General features: G+C 31.8%; 2 protein-coding genes across 2 annotated transcripts; both read right to left on the minus strand.

Moving 5' to 3' along the window:
• Positions 1–4,765: 4,765 nt before the first annotated feature.
• On the minus strand, positions 4,766–7,576 carry LOC143048582 (uncharacterized). Its single transcript, XM_076222344.1, has 5 exons — positions 7,493–7,576; positions 6,652–7,103; positions 6,277–6,447; positions 5,761–6,048; positions 4,766–5,437 (listed from the first exon to the last, which is right to left on the minus strand). The coding sequence occupies exons 2-5, from the start codon at positions 7,093–7,095 to the stop codon at positions 4,931–4,933; spliced, it is 1,410 nt and encodes a 469-aa protein (XP_076078459.1). The 5' UTR covers positions 7,096–7,103; positions 7,493–7,576; the 3' UTR covers positions 4,766–4,930.
• Positions 7,577–11,547: 3,971 nt separating this feature from the next.
• Positions 11,548–14,125, minus strand: LOC143048583 (uncharacterized). Its single transcript, XM_076222346.1, has 5 exons — positions 14,075–14,125; positions 13,399–13,850; positions 13,035–13,205; positions 12,523–12,810; positions 11,548–12,214 (listed from the first exon to the last, which is right to left on the minus strand). The coding sequence occupies exons 2-5, from the start codon at positions 13,840–13,842 to the stop codon at positions 11,708–11,710; spliced, it is 1,410 nt and encodes a 469-aa protein (XP_076078461.1). The 5' UTR covers positions 13,843–13,850; positions 14,075–14,125; the 3' UTR covers positions 11,548–11,707.
• Positions 14,126–17,406: the final 3,281 nt, after the last annotated feature.

The following is a 17,406-nucleotide window of genomic DNA, read 5'->3' on the forward strand; positions in this document are numbered from 1 at the left end:
TATTTCTTGTTTGAATCAATAATCACGAGATTACGAATGATATTGTTGGGAGAATATGATTTTTAAAGAACTGTAACTTATAGTTGGTATAATCGAATCCGAGGATTCATAGTAAGGAGAATAAAGATAACACTATATACTAATCAAAAAGATCACTACACCGAGAACTTTAGCTTCAATCATATGTATAAATAAAGATGTAATATTTAATAAAAAAAGTATATATATTATGGTTAAAAAAAAAAGGACATTTGATACGTCTTATTACTGAGCATTGACTTCAAACTTTTTAATCGTAGGGAGAAAATGGTATGCAGTTTTCTGGTAGCAAGTTATTAGACTGAATGTTATCATGAACTATTGTATACTTGTTTCTCTAAAATGCTATTTTTGATAGAAATACGTTATTTTGTATATTTCAAGTAATGTACTAATTTAAAAATTTGATATTTTGGTAGAAAAATCCTAATTCTCCCAACCAATATACAATAAATCAGTTAAAATTGACATTTAGAATAGAAAATAAAATAATACAGAACCAAGCCGGCATATGTATTAATTTGAAAGAATAAAAGTAACGATATATTTTATATCAGATCAATCAACACACATATTTGCATCTGATTTTACAAATGTAGTAGGGAGAATTTACTAACACAGACTTAATTATATCATAAATATTTAAAAAAATATAACGATTGATGTTTAAGATGCGTCTTACATGCAATATTCCAAATCCTACAGTGTACAAATGCGTAATACAAACTACCTTTGTATGCAACTGTAATTGATTATAAATCGCTCAGCATAAGCCTCAAAATTCAAATTCTCCCTACTAACTTCTAATCGATAACATTCATACCAAATAAATATTCAACAAATTTGTAAAATGAAAAGAAATGAAAATCCATTTCAGAAAGGATTCTGTAATGAAGAGTGATTACGAATATTACACTGAATGATATGATTACGATTATATAGGTTGTCGTATTTCACAACATTATCCCAACATACCCCGACGACGAGTTATTTATATACAAAAATAAGGTAGATTGTGATATGTATATATGAATCACAGGCGATTCGATGTCATGGTACCTCTGTTTTCTTTTCATTTTAGATTTTACTAATTTTTTTAATAATAATTCTTAAACATGTTTGCTTAGTTTCACTTTTTAATGTGTTCGTGTTCTTGTTTTAAAACAAACGTACGTTAATACGTGATATGCCTCTAAAGGGGAGCAAATGTTTTGTAAGTACATGGAAAAATATTTAATCCATTAAAAATTAAAAATGACTTAAAATTAAAGAATGTTTATCATATTTATCGATAAAAAAGAGGAACAGCTAATGTAAACAAAGAAAAATGTAGTGTGAACTTGTTGATACATTCTTCATTTACATTCTGTAGTCTATGTTATTGAAATATCGCATGTACATCATATAAGATTAAATAGCTGTGGACCAAAATCCAAAACCTAATACAAGTGAGGAAAAGCTAACAAAGACAAATCAAATACTATTCGTATGGTCATGCCAGTATAGATATAACATTATATGAAGTGATTGAAAAACAGGAAAGAAAATATTATTAAGGATATTAATTACGCGCTTTCGGTAGTTTCAACTGCATTGTTATCGGCAACTCCGGTAAAATAAACAATCCGAGTTAAACAAACATCGACTGAAAGCAGATATTTTCAATATTTTCAAAGTACTTTTAATTTTAAATATGAAATTGTTATTCACTAATTAATTAATGAACAATGCACTAAAGACATTCCTTTGCTAAGTTTTCGAAAGGAAACGAAATGCCTCTAGTGTTTTGTTTTTTTCTTCATAAAAATATTGAGATAAAGAAGATTGTTATCTTCATTAATATAAGATGTAGTTTGAGGGACAATAAGAGAACTGTCCTCCAGTGATCAAATGACGTAGATATAAAGATGTAGTTTGAGGGACAATAAGAGAACTGTCCTCCAGTGATCAAATGACGTAGATATAAAGATGTAGTTTGAGGGACAATAAGAGAACTGTCCTCCAGTGATCAAATGACGTAGATATAAAGCAACGCCGATATGTCACCGTCGTGGCTTCAGCAATCAGTAAAACTGTTTTTTTTTTAAATTAAGTTAACAGGTTCCGTAGTACGCCCTTCTTGCAATGTCCTATTGACATCTTTTTTTTTCTTGTGATGTCATAATGTCATTTGGTTCCCGTCATAATATCAGTTTTCGACTTATGAGTTTGAATATCTCATTGGTACTATTGCCTCTGTAACTTGTAAGTATGTCTTGCCCTGTCACAGTGACATTTTCTCACTATTTTAAGTTATTTTCATTATTTTTTTCGAGGTCATATTAAAATATTTTTACTATTCAGTTTAATTTCAAAGTATTTCTGACGATGTCATATAACCATTTTCGTCGTTGATAACTTTATTGGTGTTTCGCCATTTTCTACTTTTTGGGGGATGAAGGAAGGAAAATTTCTTTTGGACTTTCGAACTTATCACTTCATGTAGACCAAGGTTTTTTCTGATTTATGACATTGCCTGATCAAGTATGCATTAAAAGTATTACTTCAAGTGGCGCACAGTGATTTGTAGATTTATTTAATTTTTACTTTACTTTGTAGTTTATATTATTTCTATAAATTACGTGGTTTTGTTTAATTTAGCAGACTTGAAAGCTCACAAACTGTATTTATTTTAGTATATGCCATCCTGAAACACTGCAATAGTTTGTCAGAACCATGGACCCGATTACATTGAAGGTGGTAACTGCAAAGCGTAAATATAACAAATCGAACATTTTTAGCATATAATCAAAACATATCATTTTGTTATAAGCAAATTGAGATGTTTTTACTAAAGTCAAATGCAACACCACTTGTTTACAAGCAAACAAGTATTTGCGTATGCAAACACATTCTGCAAATAATTGTTGGCATGAAAACAATTGCCGGTTTACTTGTTTTTAAAATCCAGCTTCACATATATGAGCTACTTATATAAACTGTCGCCTTTGTGTTTTGGAATACTTTACTTAATAACTGTTTCTGTGTTGTTCTAATTTGTAATTATTTGGTCCAGTGCTGTATCCTTTTAACCCAATTATACCACTTTAGTTCTTTTTGCATGTCAATCTTTTGTCATAACATAAACAAAATTTTGGAAAATGTATCTATAATATCTACAATCTACATTGCAGACTTTCATTCTTACTTAATACATACAGGGAAGCTTTGTTAAAAAAAAAACGTTTTGAACCATACAAAGACAGATAATCCGGGTGTAATTTTCTCTAAACTTTCAAACTAAGGAGATGGGACGCTCGATTGTTAAAGTCACAGTATATACTAATATACAGTACTAATAAACAAAAAGATAATGTAGAGGTAACCAAAGTAAAAAAAATAATAAGCGTAAAAACAACAAATCACAAAAACAATTCAATACCTGCGTCATTTAATCTTTGGTTGATAATTGTCTCATTGGCAATTGATTTTGAAAACATGTATCCACTAAATCATTTAAAAACTTTTTGACAAAGCTTAATTATCAAATGGGAACACATGGAAAACTCAGACCAACTCAGTTATTTTTCATTTGCTCAATGATTCTGTTTGCATTGTTTATTAAAAGTTTACATTCGGAAAATTTCGGCACCAAACAGAAACCCCGAAACAAAATTACCAAAGAACCAAATTACTGGAAACTGAAGCACATTTAAATGCACCAGAAACGCATTTCGATAATTTCAAATTCTTCAGTGATGCACAGGGTCAAAACTTGAAAAGACAAATTCTACTACAAACGTTAAAGAACTGTTTGAACCAAAAGTATGTACAGCTTAATCAGAACAAGGAACTAGAGCTATGCAAAACCGTAAAACAATGTTGTCCTGAAAAGAAATAAAGCGACTATGTTTACCTTCACGCAAATGGACAACAATTGTCCTCGTTATATCTAAGTTTCGTTTGATAAATTGCTGGTAAGACTGTGGAGGCATTCCAAAACAAAATTGTAACCTACTATTTACCCATTGTAATTGGTGTAAGTTCTGAGAGGTGTATTTTGTTCCTTGCAGAAGGAAACATCATTTAGATTAAATGTTGTATCACGTTTCAACTATTTTCTAAGTTTTGTTAGTATAATGTGTGATATTCCATTTTTCGTTAGTTTTATTGGTTTAAAGCGATATTTGTAGGAAAAAGCGGCATAACTCGGCTCAAAATGTTAAAACTGAATGTGACTGATATCGGTGTTCCCAAATAAAATAACACAAAAACGAAAAATTCGATACCTTGAACATTATTATAATTCTATGCAAAATAGATGAGTGGTATAGTATAGACATCAAGTGTTTTTGAAGCAAAATTAAAAATCTTCACCCAAGTTTGCTTTTTCCTTTTGAAACCTTTGAAAGTTTAATTGGAGTGACTCAATGTGCGATAGGGTTTTGTACTCGTACTTACCAAACCTCAGTTTCTTTTCTGATGTTTCTTAGGGTGAATTTCACCCTAACAAACATGTAAATGAATCAGATAATACAATTGGGATATGAAATATAGCAATCACAACTTGATAAAATTCTCTTTAAATATTATAAAAATATTGGGTTTATTTAAAGAGAATTTTTATCATTTCATGCAGGATGAATTGACTGGTATTTTCAAACGCAGTTAACGATTTTTAAAAACATGTCTATCTTAGCCGCTAAGAACTATGTTTTTATTTTATTTTAAGCAATGTAAACACTAATATACTTCAACAATTTTTATTCAACAACAATTGTAACAAACTAAATAAATAACAATACATTAATTTCAAATACGTCTAAACGGTTCTCGTATCATCAAATATTTATTGATCCTTATAATGAAATGAGTTTTATTTACAAATGATCCCTTGTCTCTTGTTAACAGATCAAAGTTTGTATTCAACAACACGAGGGGATGTCCTTTCTTTTCGCTGACCTCTCCAAGCGTAGTCATAGTGACCAAGATCGGTCATCTTGTTTGAGGTTGTACATGTTTTCTTTAATGGGAAACGTCTTACAAACAAACGAAATCCTTTCTTGAGCACATCTTCTACTTCTGTTCTAACGTCTGATGTATTCAACAGCCGCGACTCCCATGATCCTTTGTCCAACATGAAACCTTTGTTACATTTACAGTACACAACATATCGCTTGCAATGTTCAGCTGTTTGTACAGCGAATTCATACAGTGCTGGTTTCTGATATTGTCCTTCACATATTTCTTTCCTTCGGAAGCCTGTCAAATCACCACGCCTTTTTTCCCATAAGTTAGATTCGGTTCCTTCCGGTAAGGTTGGTGTTACTGCTAGCTGCCATTTAGACCAAGGAGCATCATTTAGCATGAAGTTTGTCTCTGGAACATTTTCTCTTCTCAGTTTTGGTAGATTTTTTAACTATAAACAAGAAAAAAGGTTGACTTAAAACAAATTTCACAAAGCAGATAAGGAAACTAATAAATGTTTTAATACTGATAGCACTTAGCATGTATGATGAAAGTACTTTGAGTCCACCACATTTGTTTTACAAGTTATGAAAATACTTAACTCATCGACAAGCCTTAAGGATGATTGACCTTATGAACGACAAGAATTGGACAAAAGTAGAGCAAAACAAAGACAAATTTACATACGAAACTAGCTTACTTATCAAAATCAGGAAAACAAAACTTTACTTAATGATTTTTATAGGGAAACACAACTAAAGCGGATAGTTATACCTTGTATTTTTCCAATCGTTCCTGATTTCGTGTGTCCATCAATCGTTCATGTTTAGATCTAAACCGTGTTGCACGTGGTTTTCTTGTGGTTTTAACTGTTGTCTTTAAACTTGGTTTTAGGATTTTAACTGATGGTGGCTTTGTTAGTGATGGTATTTTTGTAAGAGCGGTCGGGACGGATGTACTTGTATCCATGACTTCTGTATCTGCACGTCTTAGTTTACCAAATAAAGCTTCCAAATCTTTGTTAATGGTCGTCCCTCTAGCTCGAACTTCTGTTTCGTAATTCTATAAGTAAAAAGTGAAAATCCAAGACATTAGTACTTTTTACAAAGATGTAAAAATTATATGACCGATAGTAAGAGTCAAATTTCTATCATTTATATTTATGTATAGTTTTAGTATTCTAATCGATTTTCTTTCAAATTACTCAATTTCTTCGTTATGTTCTAATTGTCAAACAAAGTCAAAGAAGACAACCAGGATTTACAAGTAATAAGATAAATTTATATCTACCTGTAAAAGAGTTTCATCGTGTTCTCTGTAACATATGGCCATCATAAAGTCGAACATGTTTGCGAAGTCAGCAAGTTTAAGACATTTTCCATCTGTAGCTTGGGTTATTTTGTTGTAGAAATCCTTTGATGAACCATAGTAACCACATTGTACTCCATATATTCTGATATTCTATAAAGAAAAAAAGAGATTTTTGTAGTTATATATATATATAAATCAATTCAATTAATGAAATAAATATTAAATTCAAATGATGTTCATTAATATATAAATCAGCCGCCGTATGTTATAATGTAAACATTACTAGTAATAATTATGAATTGAGCATTATGAAAAAATATCAGATGCTGAATCTATGAATAAATATCTATTTACCATCATCAGAAGTTTGTAGGTTTCATCCCTCCAATCAATTTTGTATGTTTTCCCGCCATAATTATATCCCGGTTCATGAGGATCTGCATCACCAATCATAACCAATGCTCGCTTTGATCCTGGAGTCCATGCCAGAGACTGAACCTCCTGTAATACAAGTTCATAACATTCATCTCCGTCTCCGCCTCCGGTAGTACCCACAGTTTTCACCCAATCACACAACTCCGTTACATCTGTTGAAAAGTCAATGTGCTTCGTGATATAATTATGTTTGTCACAGTAGTCACCATGTGCAAAGACAGCCATTCGAATGCCAGGGATGTCAGCTTGGAGTCTTTGGATTAGATCCTGAACTTTGCCTTTTACCTCGTTGATACAGGCACCCATCGAGCCAGTTGTGTCAAAAGAAAAACAAATTTCCATTGGTCCTCCAGGAATTGCCATATTTGTACCTAAAAGATAATAAACTTGCAATAAAAGGATGTTAACTCACAGACATGTTCGAATTCACCGAGCTCTCATATGCTGCTATGAGAGAGTAGGAAAGGATCGCAGTGGCGGATCCAGAAATTTTCATAAGTCAGAGGGGCCCACTGACTGCCTAAGAGGGGGGCCCGCTCCAGTCACGCTTCAGTGATTCCTTATATAAGCAACCAAATTTCTTCCTAAAAAAGGGGGGCCGCCCCCTCCTGCCCCGTTCCCCCTAAATCCGCCTCTGATCTGACAAGAGATATTTGGGACGAATCGATCAATACAAATTTGGTCTTTGAAAAGAGGGGTAAAACAACAGTAAATCATACCCCACTTATCTCTAAATATTTCCTACTAAAAAATAATTTACCTTTTTAACTGTTTCAATTTGACTTCAGTGTAGTAGGATTAATTGTTGAATTGTGATACATTGTTTCTTACATCTTAGTTTATATACCTTTCATACTACGCCATAAATCAACGATAAATATAGTACAAGTTATTTCTTGTTTGAATCAATAATCACGAGGTTACGAATGATATTGTTGGGAGAATATGATTTGTAAAGAACTCTAACCTACAGGTGATACGATAGAGCCCGAGGATTCATAGTAAGGAGAATAAAGATAACGTTATCTGTTAATCAAAAAGATTACTAGACCGAGAACATACGTTGATATTGTACAGAACGTTATCCTGAGCTATTGCGTACTTGTTTCTGTAAAATATTCATGTTTGCTAGAATACGCCTTTTTGCCTTTTTCTAGTAATGTTACGTGTACTAATTGAAAAAATGCCGGTTGTATTTTGGTAGAAATATCCAAATTCTTCCAACCAATATACAGTATTTAAGTTTGAAATGACATTTAGAATAGAGAATAAAATAAAACAGAACTAAGCCGGCATACGTATTCATTTGAAGAAATAAAAGTTACGATAAATTTTATATCAGATCAATCAACACACATATTTGCATCTGATTTTACAAATGTAGTAGGGAGAATTCACTCGCACTGACTACAAATTAGATCATAAATGATATTGCTACTGATTAAGATGCGCTCACATATAATATTTCGAAAACTACAGTGTAACCATGCGTAATACAAGCCACCTGTATATGCAACTGTAATCAATTATAAATCCCTCAGCATAAGCCTCCAAATTCAAATTCTCCATACTAACTTCCCATCGATAACATTTAAAACTAAAAAATATCAACAAATTTTTAAAAGAAAACGGAACAATGGAAACAAATGTGAATCCATTTCAGAAAAAAGGTTCCGTATCGAGTCTTGTATTGAATGATATGATTATGATTTTGACGATTATCTGTAGTTGTGGTCGCATTTCGCAACATGCCCCGTATATACCAGTAAGGTCGTGACAAAAATAAGGTAGATTGTGATATGTATATTGGAATTTCACGCGATTCGATGGCATGGTACGTCTGTTTTCTCTTCCTTTTACGTTTAACTTTAAAAAAAAATTGGTAATTATTAATTGATATATGTTCAAAAATATTATAAAAATGATAGGTCACTGTGCATTTTCTCAAGCTACAGGTTGTGACAAAATGACACATTTTGTATGGATTATACAGGAAAAACCACCATTTTGTGATTAGAAACTAAACAAAATGATAGAATTATAAAACAAATTAGGAAAAGATAGCTTTCAGACAATGCTTTTAGCATATCAAAAGAAAAGATAGGGTCACCGTACGTTTTTTCTAGCTATAATACAATAAAATTCCATGTATATTCCTTCAGAAAATGCACTGTTTTAGAGTTACCTCCCCTTAAAATGCCGATTTGATAACATGATCAATGAAAAATAATCTACACTTGTAAAACTATTATAATCTATATTTGTTATATTCTTATAAATTAGTCCTTTGAAATGAAAATTCTGCATTCCTGCATCAAATTTTGCTAACTTGATAGAAAATCTGGACCTTAGATTCTCTGTTTTTTACAATCCAAGATGGCGAAAGACACCAATACCACCTTGAACCCGTTAAAATAGAAAATGGCATAAACTTTTAATTAGTTTAATTAGAACAAAAAACTCAATCAATTCATATCCAACATCCAGTTGATTTAGTCATTAACAGACATAGAAAAACACGAACTTGTGCATTGCCGTTTGAATCAGCTTAATTGAGGTCTGGAGATGGCATGTCAGTAACTGCTATATATATATAGTAGTCCTTTTATGTATTATTGTCATATTGCTTAGTTTTTCTTCTGTTACCTATCGTGATATATCGGACATGGAGTTTTTTCATTCTATTTTTATACTGTGGTCATTGTTAGTCTGGTATGAATGTATTTTTAATTTTAGTTCATTTGTATGTTTTGGAGTTAAGTGTGACTTACTTTTTCGCTGAACTAGTAAAAAGTAAAATCACAAAAATACTGCACTCAAAGAAGAATTCAAAACGGAAAGTCCCTAATAATATGGCAAAATCAAAAGCGCAAACTCATCAAACGAATGAATAACAACTGTCATATTCCTGACTTGGTATAGACATTTTCTTATGTTGAAAATGGTGGATTAAACCTAATTTTATAGCTAGCTAAAACCTCTCACTTTTATGACAGTCGCATCAAATCCATCATGACAACGACAAACAGACCCATAAGGAAAACATGTCAAAAATAGGGGTACCCAGCAGTCAACTTTGTGTTACTATCTCAATCACTATAAAAACAAACAAATGTATAAACACACATTTACCATGACAAAATAACACAATGACGGGATGTATAAGTACAAAAGTCACGTGATATGTAAGACAGAAATAACAAAAGGCATATAGACAAAGCATATTACTTATTAGCAAAAATTAAAGACGATAATACAGAAATTATAATAAAACAATAACACCATAACGGGATGTTTAAGTACAGAGTCACGTCATGTATATAACCAGAAAACTCAAAACGGCATATAGACAAAGCATATTAGAAAAAAACTAAAGACAGGAATACAAAAAATATCATAGAACAATAACACAATGATGGGATGTATAAGTACAGAGCAACGTCAAATGGATACCACCAAAATCAAACTAAACAGTTTTAAAAATGATATTCAAAAAGCCAAATAAAAAAATACTATAACACGTAATAAACAACGTCAGTACCCAGAATTTATACCTCAAAACCATGATGTATTATGTTTGAAGTTGATATACTGTAAACTTATCAACAAGGACTTGGAACTATCAGATGAACTTTTTTCAGAAAAAGGACAAGACGTTCTTTGGTATACCCCTGGTTCATCAACTGTCTGCTCAGACACTTGTGACGTTTTACAGTCTGAGCAATTGCTGCATGTTCTAGAATATCGCATAAGTTGGTAAATGTATATCCTATATGCAGGTGCAGTTGGTAAATTGCTACTAAAGCCGAGCTTCAAAGTTATTGTGAAACTGCTTATTCTAGAGACGGTGTGAATCAGATGTGGATACAAACATCTTTTAGAGTACATACAATCTTAGACTCTTTCATCTTTCAATAGTATTAAAATATTTGACTTTTCTACACTTTACACAAGTATACTCCATTTCAAACTAAAAGACAAACTGAAAGAGTTGTCATAAAAAAAGAATGTCCAACGTAGATACAAATATCTTGTCTTAGGGAGGAAGAAATCCTACTTTTTAAAATTTCACTCTAATTCAAACAAAAAATTCTCTTAAAAACTGCTTGATTTCTCGATTGACAACATATATGTTACGTTTGGATGACGAGTTTTTCATCAAACTATCGGCATTCCAATTGGAACCAAAGTTTAAACATGTGTGGTATTCCATTTTTCGTTAGTTTTATTGGTTTAAATTGACATATGTCGGACTAAGTGGCATAACTCGGATCTATATAGTTAAAGACTGATTGTGGTTGGTCTCCTCTTTTTACAGGTGCCCAATCCAAAGTAAAAGGAAACAAAACCGAAAAATTCGATACATTGACATTATTATAATTCTTTGCAAAATAGATGAATGATAAAGTTGCAAAATATATTATGTGTTTTTAAAGCAAAAATATTAAATCTTGACCCATGTTTGCTTTACCTTTTACAACCATTGAAAGTTTAGTTGGAGTGACTCAATGCCCGAAAGGGTTTTGGACTCATACTTACCAAACCTCAGTTTTTTTTAGTTCACTATAAGAAACATGACACATGTATCAGATAATACAATTGGGAAGTGAAATAAAGCATTCACAAATGCAACTTTGATAGAATTCTATTTAAATATTTTAAAAATATTAACATTGACCAGGGTGTTCCATGCAGGATGAATAAAGTTTGTTTCCTATACTATCTTGTAATTTTAAGCAAAGTAAACCATTTGAAATATATCTATCATAGTCACTTAGACCATGTATTTTATTTCAAGCCATAAAAACACTAATATATTTTAACATTTTTATTCAACAACAATTGTAACAAACAAAATAAATAACAATATATAAATTTCACATACGTGTATAGTTCACGTACCATCAAAAGTTTATTTATGACTATAATGAAATGAGTTTTATTTACAAATGGCCCTCTTTCTCTCTTTAACGGGTCAAAGTTTGTATTCGACAACACGAGGAGATGTTCTTTCTTTTCGCTGACCTCTCCAAGCGTAGTCATAGTGACCAAGATCGGTCATCTTGTTTGAGGTTGTACATGTTTTCTTTAATGGGAAACGTCTTACAAACAAACGAAATCCTTTCTTGAGCACATCTTCTACTTCTGTTCTAACGTCTGATGTATTCAACAGCCGCGACTCCCATGATCCTTTGTCCAACATGAAACCTTTGTTACATTTACAGTACACAACATATCGCTTGCAATGTTCAGCTGTTTGTACAGCGAATTCATACAGTGCTGGTTTCTGATATTGTCCATCACATATTTCTTTCCTTCGGAAGCCTGTCAAATCACCACGCCTTTTTTCCCATAAGTTAGATTCGGTTCCTTCCGGTAAGGTTGGTGTTACTGCTAGCTGCCATTTAGACCAAGGAGCATCATTAAGCATGAAGTTTGACTCTGGAACATTTTCTCTTCTCAGTTTTGGTAGATTTTTTAACTAGAAACAAGAAAATATTTCAACTTGAAAATAATGTATTTAAAGCAAGGCGAATATTATAAGTCATAAAATTTTAAGACAGATATCATAGATCTTATCGTGTTAGTTAAAAGCTGTTTGAGTCCAACGCATATGATATGGAAAGACTTACATAATCTATATACAAGAATGATTGAAAAGAGACTTCCTGAACGAAAAGAATTGAACAAACAAAACCAAAACGAAATAGCTTACTTATATTAAAATTAGAAATACAAAACATCTTTACTATTTTCTTAACAGGGAACACAATTAAAGCGGATGGTTACCTTGTATTTGTCCAAACGTTCCTGATTCCGTCTATCCATCAATCGTTGATGTTTAGATGTAAACCTTGTTGTACGTGGTTTTCTGATGGGGTTAACAGTTGTCTTTACACTTGGTTTAAGGATTTTAACTGATGGTGGCTTTGTCAGTGATGGTATTTTAGTTAAAGAGGGCATGACGGATGTACTTGTATCCATGATTTCTGTATCTGCCCGTCGTAGTTTACCAAATAAAGCTTCCAAGTCTTTGTTAATGGTAGTCCCTCTAGCTCGAACTTCTGTTTCATAATTCTATAAGTAAAAAGGGGAAATCCATAACGTTAGTACTTTTTACAGATAAGTCAAAATTACATGACCGATAAAGTTAAATATCCACCATTTAAGTAGAAGAAGTATTCTTATCGGTTTTCTTTCAAAATTACTCATTTTTTTCCGTTATATTATAATTGGTGAGGGAAAACAGAATGAAAGAAGACAACCTAGATTGTCAGGCAATAAGAGAAAATGATATCTACCTGTAGAAGAGTTTCATCGTGTTCTCTGTAACATATGGCCATCATAAAGTCGAACATGTTTGCGAAGTCAGCAAGTTTAAGACATTTTCCATCTGTAGCTTGGGTAATTTTGTTGTAGAAATCCTTTGATGAACCATAGTAGCCACATTGTACTCCATATATTCTGATATTCTATAAAGAAAAAATTATGTGTTTTATATAAATAAATTCATTTAATGAATTAAATATCAAATTCAAATGATGTTCACTAATAATAAAACAGCGGCCGTATGTTATAATGTATTTAAAAGCATTACTAGTAATACATAAAATTGAGAAAAACTGGGATACTAGATGCTGAATCTATGAATAAATATATATTTACCATCATCAGAAGCTTGTACGTTTCATCCCTCCAATCAATTTTGTATGTTTTCCCGCCATAATTATATCCCGGTTCATGTGGATCAGCATCTCCAATCATCACCAATGCTCTCTTTGATCCTGGAGTCCATGACAGAGACTGAACCTCCTGCAATACAAGTTCATAGCATTCATCGCCGTCTCCGCCTCCAGTGGTACCCACAGTTTTCACCCAATTGCACAACTCCGTTACATCTGTTGAAAAGTCAATGTGCTTCGTGATATAATTATCTTTGTCACAGTAGTCACCATGTGCAAAGACAGCCATTCGGATACCAGGGATGTCAGCTTGGAGTCTTTGGATTAGATCCTGAACTTTGCCTTTTACCTCGTTGATACAGGCACCCATTGAACCAGTTGTGTCAAATGAAAAACAAATTTCCATTGGTCCTCCAGGAATTGCCATATTTGTACCTGAAAGACAATAAACTTGAAATAAATGGATGTTAACTCACAGAAATGTTCAAATTCACCGAGCTAGATCATGTTGCTATGATAGAGTAGGAAAGGATTTGACAAGAGAAAAATATTTGGGACGAATCGAACCATACAAATTTGGTCTTTGAAAAGACGGGTAAAACTACAATAAATCATACCCCACTTTTCTCTAAATATTTGCTACTAAAAATTGATTTTACCTTTTTAACAGTTTCAATTTGACTTGTAGTAGGATTTATTGTTGAATTGTGATACATTGTTTCTTAAATCTGAGTTTATATACCTTTAAAATTCATACTACGTCATAAATCAACGATAAATATAGTACAAGTTATTTCTTGTTTGAATCAATAATCACGAGACTACGAATGCTATTGTTGGGAGAATATAATTTGTAAAGAACTCTAACCTACAGTTGGTATGATAAAATCCGAGGATTCATAGTATGGAGAATAAGATAACGTATATGCATATGCTAATCAAAAAGATTACTAGAACGAGAACTTTCGTTTCAATCATATGTATTCATAAATGTGTAATATTAAATAAAAATAAAATATTTTGGTTACAAAAAAGACATTTGATTCGTCATATTACCGAGCATTGATTTCAAACTTTTTAATCGCAAGGAGAAAATGGTATGCAGTTTTGTAGTAGCAAGTTATTAGACTGAATGTTATCATGAACTATTGTATACTTGTTTCTCTAAAATGCTAATTTTAGTTTGAATACGTTATTTTGTATATTTCAAGTAATGTTTTGTTGTATTTTGGTAGAAAAATCCTAATTCTCCCAACCAATGTACAATAAATAAGTTAAAATTGACATTTAGAATAGAGAATAAAATAATCCAGAACCAAGCCGGCATATGTATTAATTTGAAGAAATAAAAGTTACGATATATTTTATATCAGATCAATCAACATACATTTTTGCATTGTAATTTTATTTTACAAATGTAGTAGGGAGAATTTACTTGCATAGACTACTAATTATATCATAAACATTTAAAAATATAGCGATTGATGTTTAAGATGCGGTTTACGTTTAATATTCCCAATCCTACATTGTACAAATGTGTAATACAAGCTACCTATGTATGCACCTTTAATTAATTATAAATCGCTCAGCATAAGCGTCCAATTTCAAATTCTCTCTAGTAACTTCTAATTGATAACATTCATACTAAATAAATATTTTACAAATTGGTAAAATAAAAAGAAAAATGGAAAAAAATGTAAATCCATGTCAGAAAGGATTCTGTAATGAAGAGTGATTACGAATCTTATATTGAATGATATGAACACGATTATATATAGGTTGTCGCATTTCACAACATACCCCGAAGACGAGTTATATGGGGACGAAGTCCCCAATAACAGTAGAAAATTCAATAAAAAAAAAAATTCGGGAAAATTTCCCGAATTTTTCATTGTACTAATGAACTCAAAATCGTTCAATTTTTTTTATGTCATGTTTTGAAATCCCGGACCTGCGCAGAAATGTACAATATACTTCCTTTTTCCGGTCTCGTTTGTATGAAACTTTGAGTAAAATATATATTTATCAGTCTAGTATAAAATAGGAAGAAACGCGCAATACCAATTTCATTTTTAATAATTCCTTGATATGAAAAAACGTTACCTAATGATAGCGTTTCTTTGTTTACATTGCATATGACGTCATAATTTAAATAACGTCACAACTAAAATCCCTAACAACAGAACCAAACTCGGAAACGTTATGGTATTTCCCAAACTCCGAAACAGTGGTGACATCTGGCTACGCTTCTTTACATTTTATATTTTATCCTCAAAATCAGATTTTTTTATTCATTTTTTAATTGTATTTTTGCATCATTTTTTTGTCACTTATAGCTATGACTGTAATTGTAATGTGTTTGTGGTAAATATAATAAAGTAATAAATCATATCTATATTTCTGTCTAACCTTTTTATGTCTATCATTGTCTATACAAACAATACATGTACTTGATCCTGATTACTTGACTTGGGACAGACACAAAATTATCAAGATATTTTAATGTAATCATACACCAAAACCCAAGTAGGTATCCTTTATATGTAGGATATGGTTTTAGTGATGTGGGTGGTTCAAAAGTTATTTGCCTGATATTAAAATTATATCCATATATAACTCTCATAACTATACTATATTATACTCTAGTAATTCAAGCACGACATTGGGAGAATTTGTTACTCAATTATCAGACTATAGTTTGTTTTTTGTATTGCAATTCAAGGCCATTAACTTGTGATTGATTTGGTTCTTACTCTAAATCTGGAGAGAAGTTAGCCATTCTCTTTTTGGATTGTTGATACCCATCTCTGAACTTTATCAAATTAGTAACTGCCTCTTGTCTAAATGAAATACAATTTTGTATTTTCTGAAAGCAACCACGGCATAAACGAGTTGATGGTATGTTTGTAATTTCCTGTAGTAATTGGTTAGAACTTAAAAAAGAAGAAAAAAGATTGTTGAATTTTGAAAACTTCGGACCAGAAAGTGAATAACAATTAGAAAGGTTTGTTCTGAAACAGAAACAACAGCTTATGTCTGTAATTTTTTCCGGCGTCTGCTGCCAGGCAGCCATTTTGACGCTATTGCTGCTAAGGAAAAAGTAGTTCCAGTCTAATCCGCAGCAAATAACCGAAAGCATCCGAAGGGCCGATGGCAGTGTTTGTAGAGAAAGGGAAGTATGACCCGAACGATAACGCTGTATGGAGTTTGGGTATTTCCGTTTCTTTTTTTTTTGACAAATAATTAAGTTACAAAAAAATAATTCATACAGACTTCGTCCCCATTTACAGGTAATGCCTGCCTCATATTATGGGGACGAAGTCCCCAATTACGGTAGAAAAATCAATAAAAAAAAAAAAAAAAAAAAATCGGGAAAATTTCCCGAATTTTTCATTCTACTAATGGACTCAAAATCGTTAACTTTTTTTTCAGATCTTCTTCCTGTTCCGGTTTTCTCCGCTTTTGCGCAGATATCTGTCTTGTTTGCATGAGACTTTGAAAAAATTTATATTTATCAGTCTAGTAAAATATAAGATTGGATCTCAATACAAATTCAATTTTAATAATTGTTTGATATGAAAAAACGTTACCTGATGAAAGCGTTTCTTTTGTTTACATCGAATATGACGTCATAACTTAAAGAACGTCACAGCTAATTCCCTAGCAACAGAATCAAAATCGGGAACGTTACGTACAGTATTTTGTTTCTTTTATCAACGTGATTGAATTAAAAAAATAATACATACAGACTTCGTCCCCATTCACAGGTTATGCCTGCCTCATATTACCAAAATAAGGTAGATTGTGAAATGTATATATGAATCACAGGCGATTCGATGGTATGGTACCTCTGCTTTCTTTTCCTTTTAGATTTTACTATTTTTTTTAGTAATAATTCTTAAACATGTTTGTTTCACTTTTTAATGTGTTATTGTTCTTGTTAACAGACGTACGTTAATTATACGTGATATGTCTCTAAGGGGAGCAAATG

The sequence above is a fragment of the Mytilus galloprovincialis genome, chromosome 10 (assembly GCF_965363235.1).
Source record: "Mytilus galloprovincialis chromosome 10, xbMytGall1.hap1.1, whole genome shotgun sequence".
Classification (NCBI taxonomy): Eukaryota; Metazoa; Mollusca; class Bivalvia; order Mytilida; family Mytilidae; genus Mytilus; species Mytilus galloprovincialis.

Bases quoted from the DNA above. Each gene is read 5' to 3' on its own strand.
- LOC143048582 (XM_076222344.1), bottom strand. From the start codon at position 7,095: ATGGCAATTCCTGGAGGACCAATGGAAATTTGTTTTTCTTTTGACACA. The intron at 6,448-6,651 runs GTAAATAGATAT...TTTTCTTTATAG, and splicing joins CCTACAAACTTCTGATGATG to AATATCAGAATATATGGAGT. The intron at 5,438-5,760 runs GTATAACTATCC...TCTTGTTTATAG, and splicing joins AACGATTGGAAAAATACAAG to TTAAAAAATCTACCAAAACT.
- LOC143048583 (XM_076222346.1), bottom strand. From the start codon at position 13,842: ATGGCAATTCCTGGAGGACCAATGGAAATTTGTTTTTCATTTGACACA. The intron at 12,811-13,034 runs GTAGATATCATT...TTTTACTTATAG, and splicing joins ACGATGAAACTCTTCTACAG to AATTATGAAACAGAAGTTCG. The intron at 12,215-12,522 runs GTAACCATCCGC...TCTTGTTTCTAG, and splicing joins AACGTTTGGACAAATACAAG to TTAAAAAATCTACCAAAACT.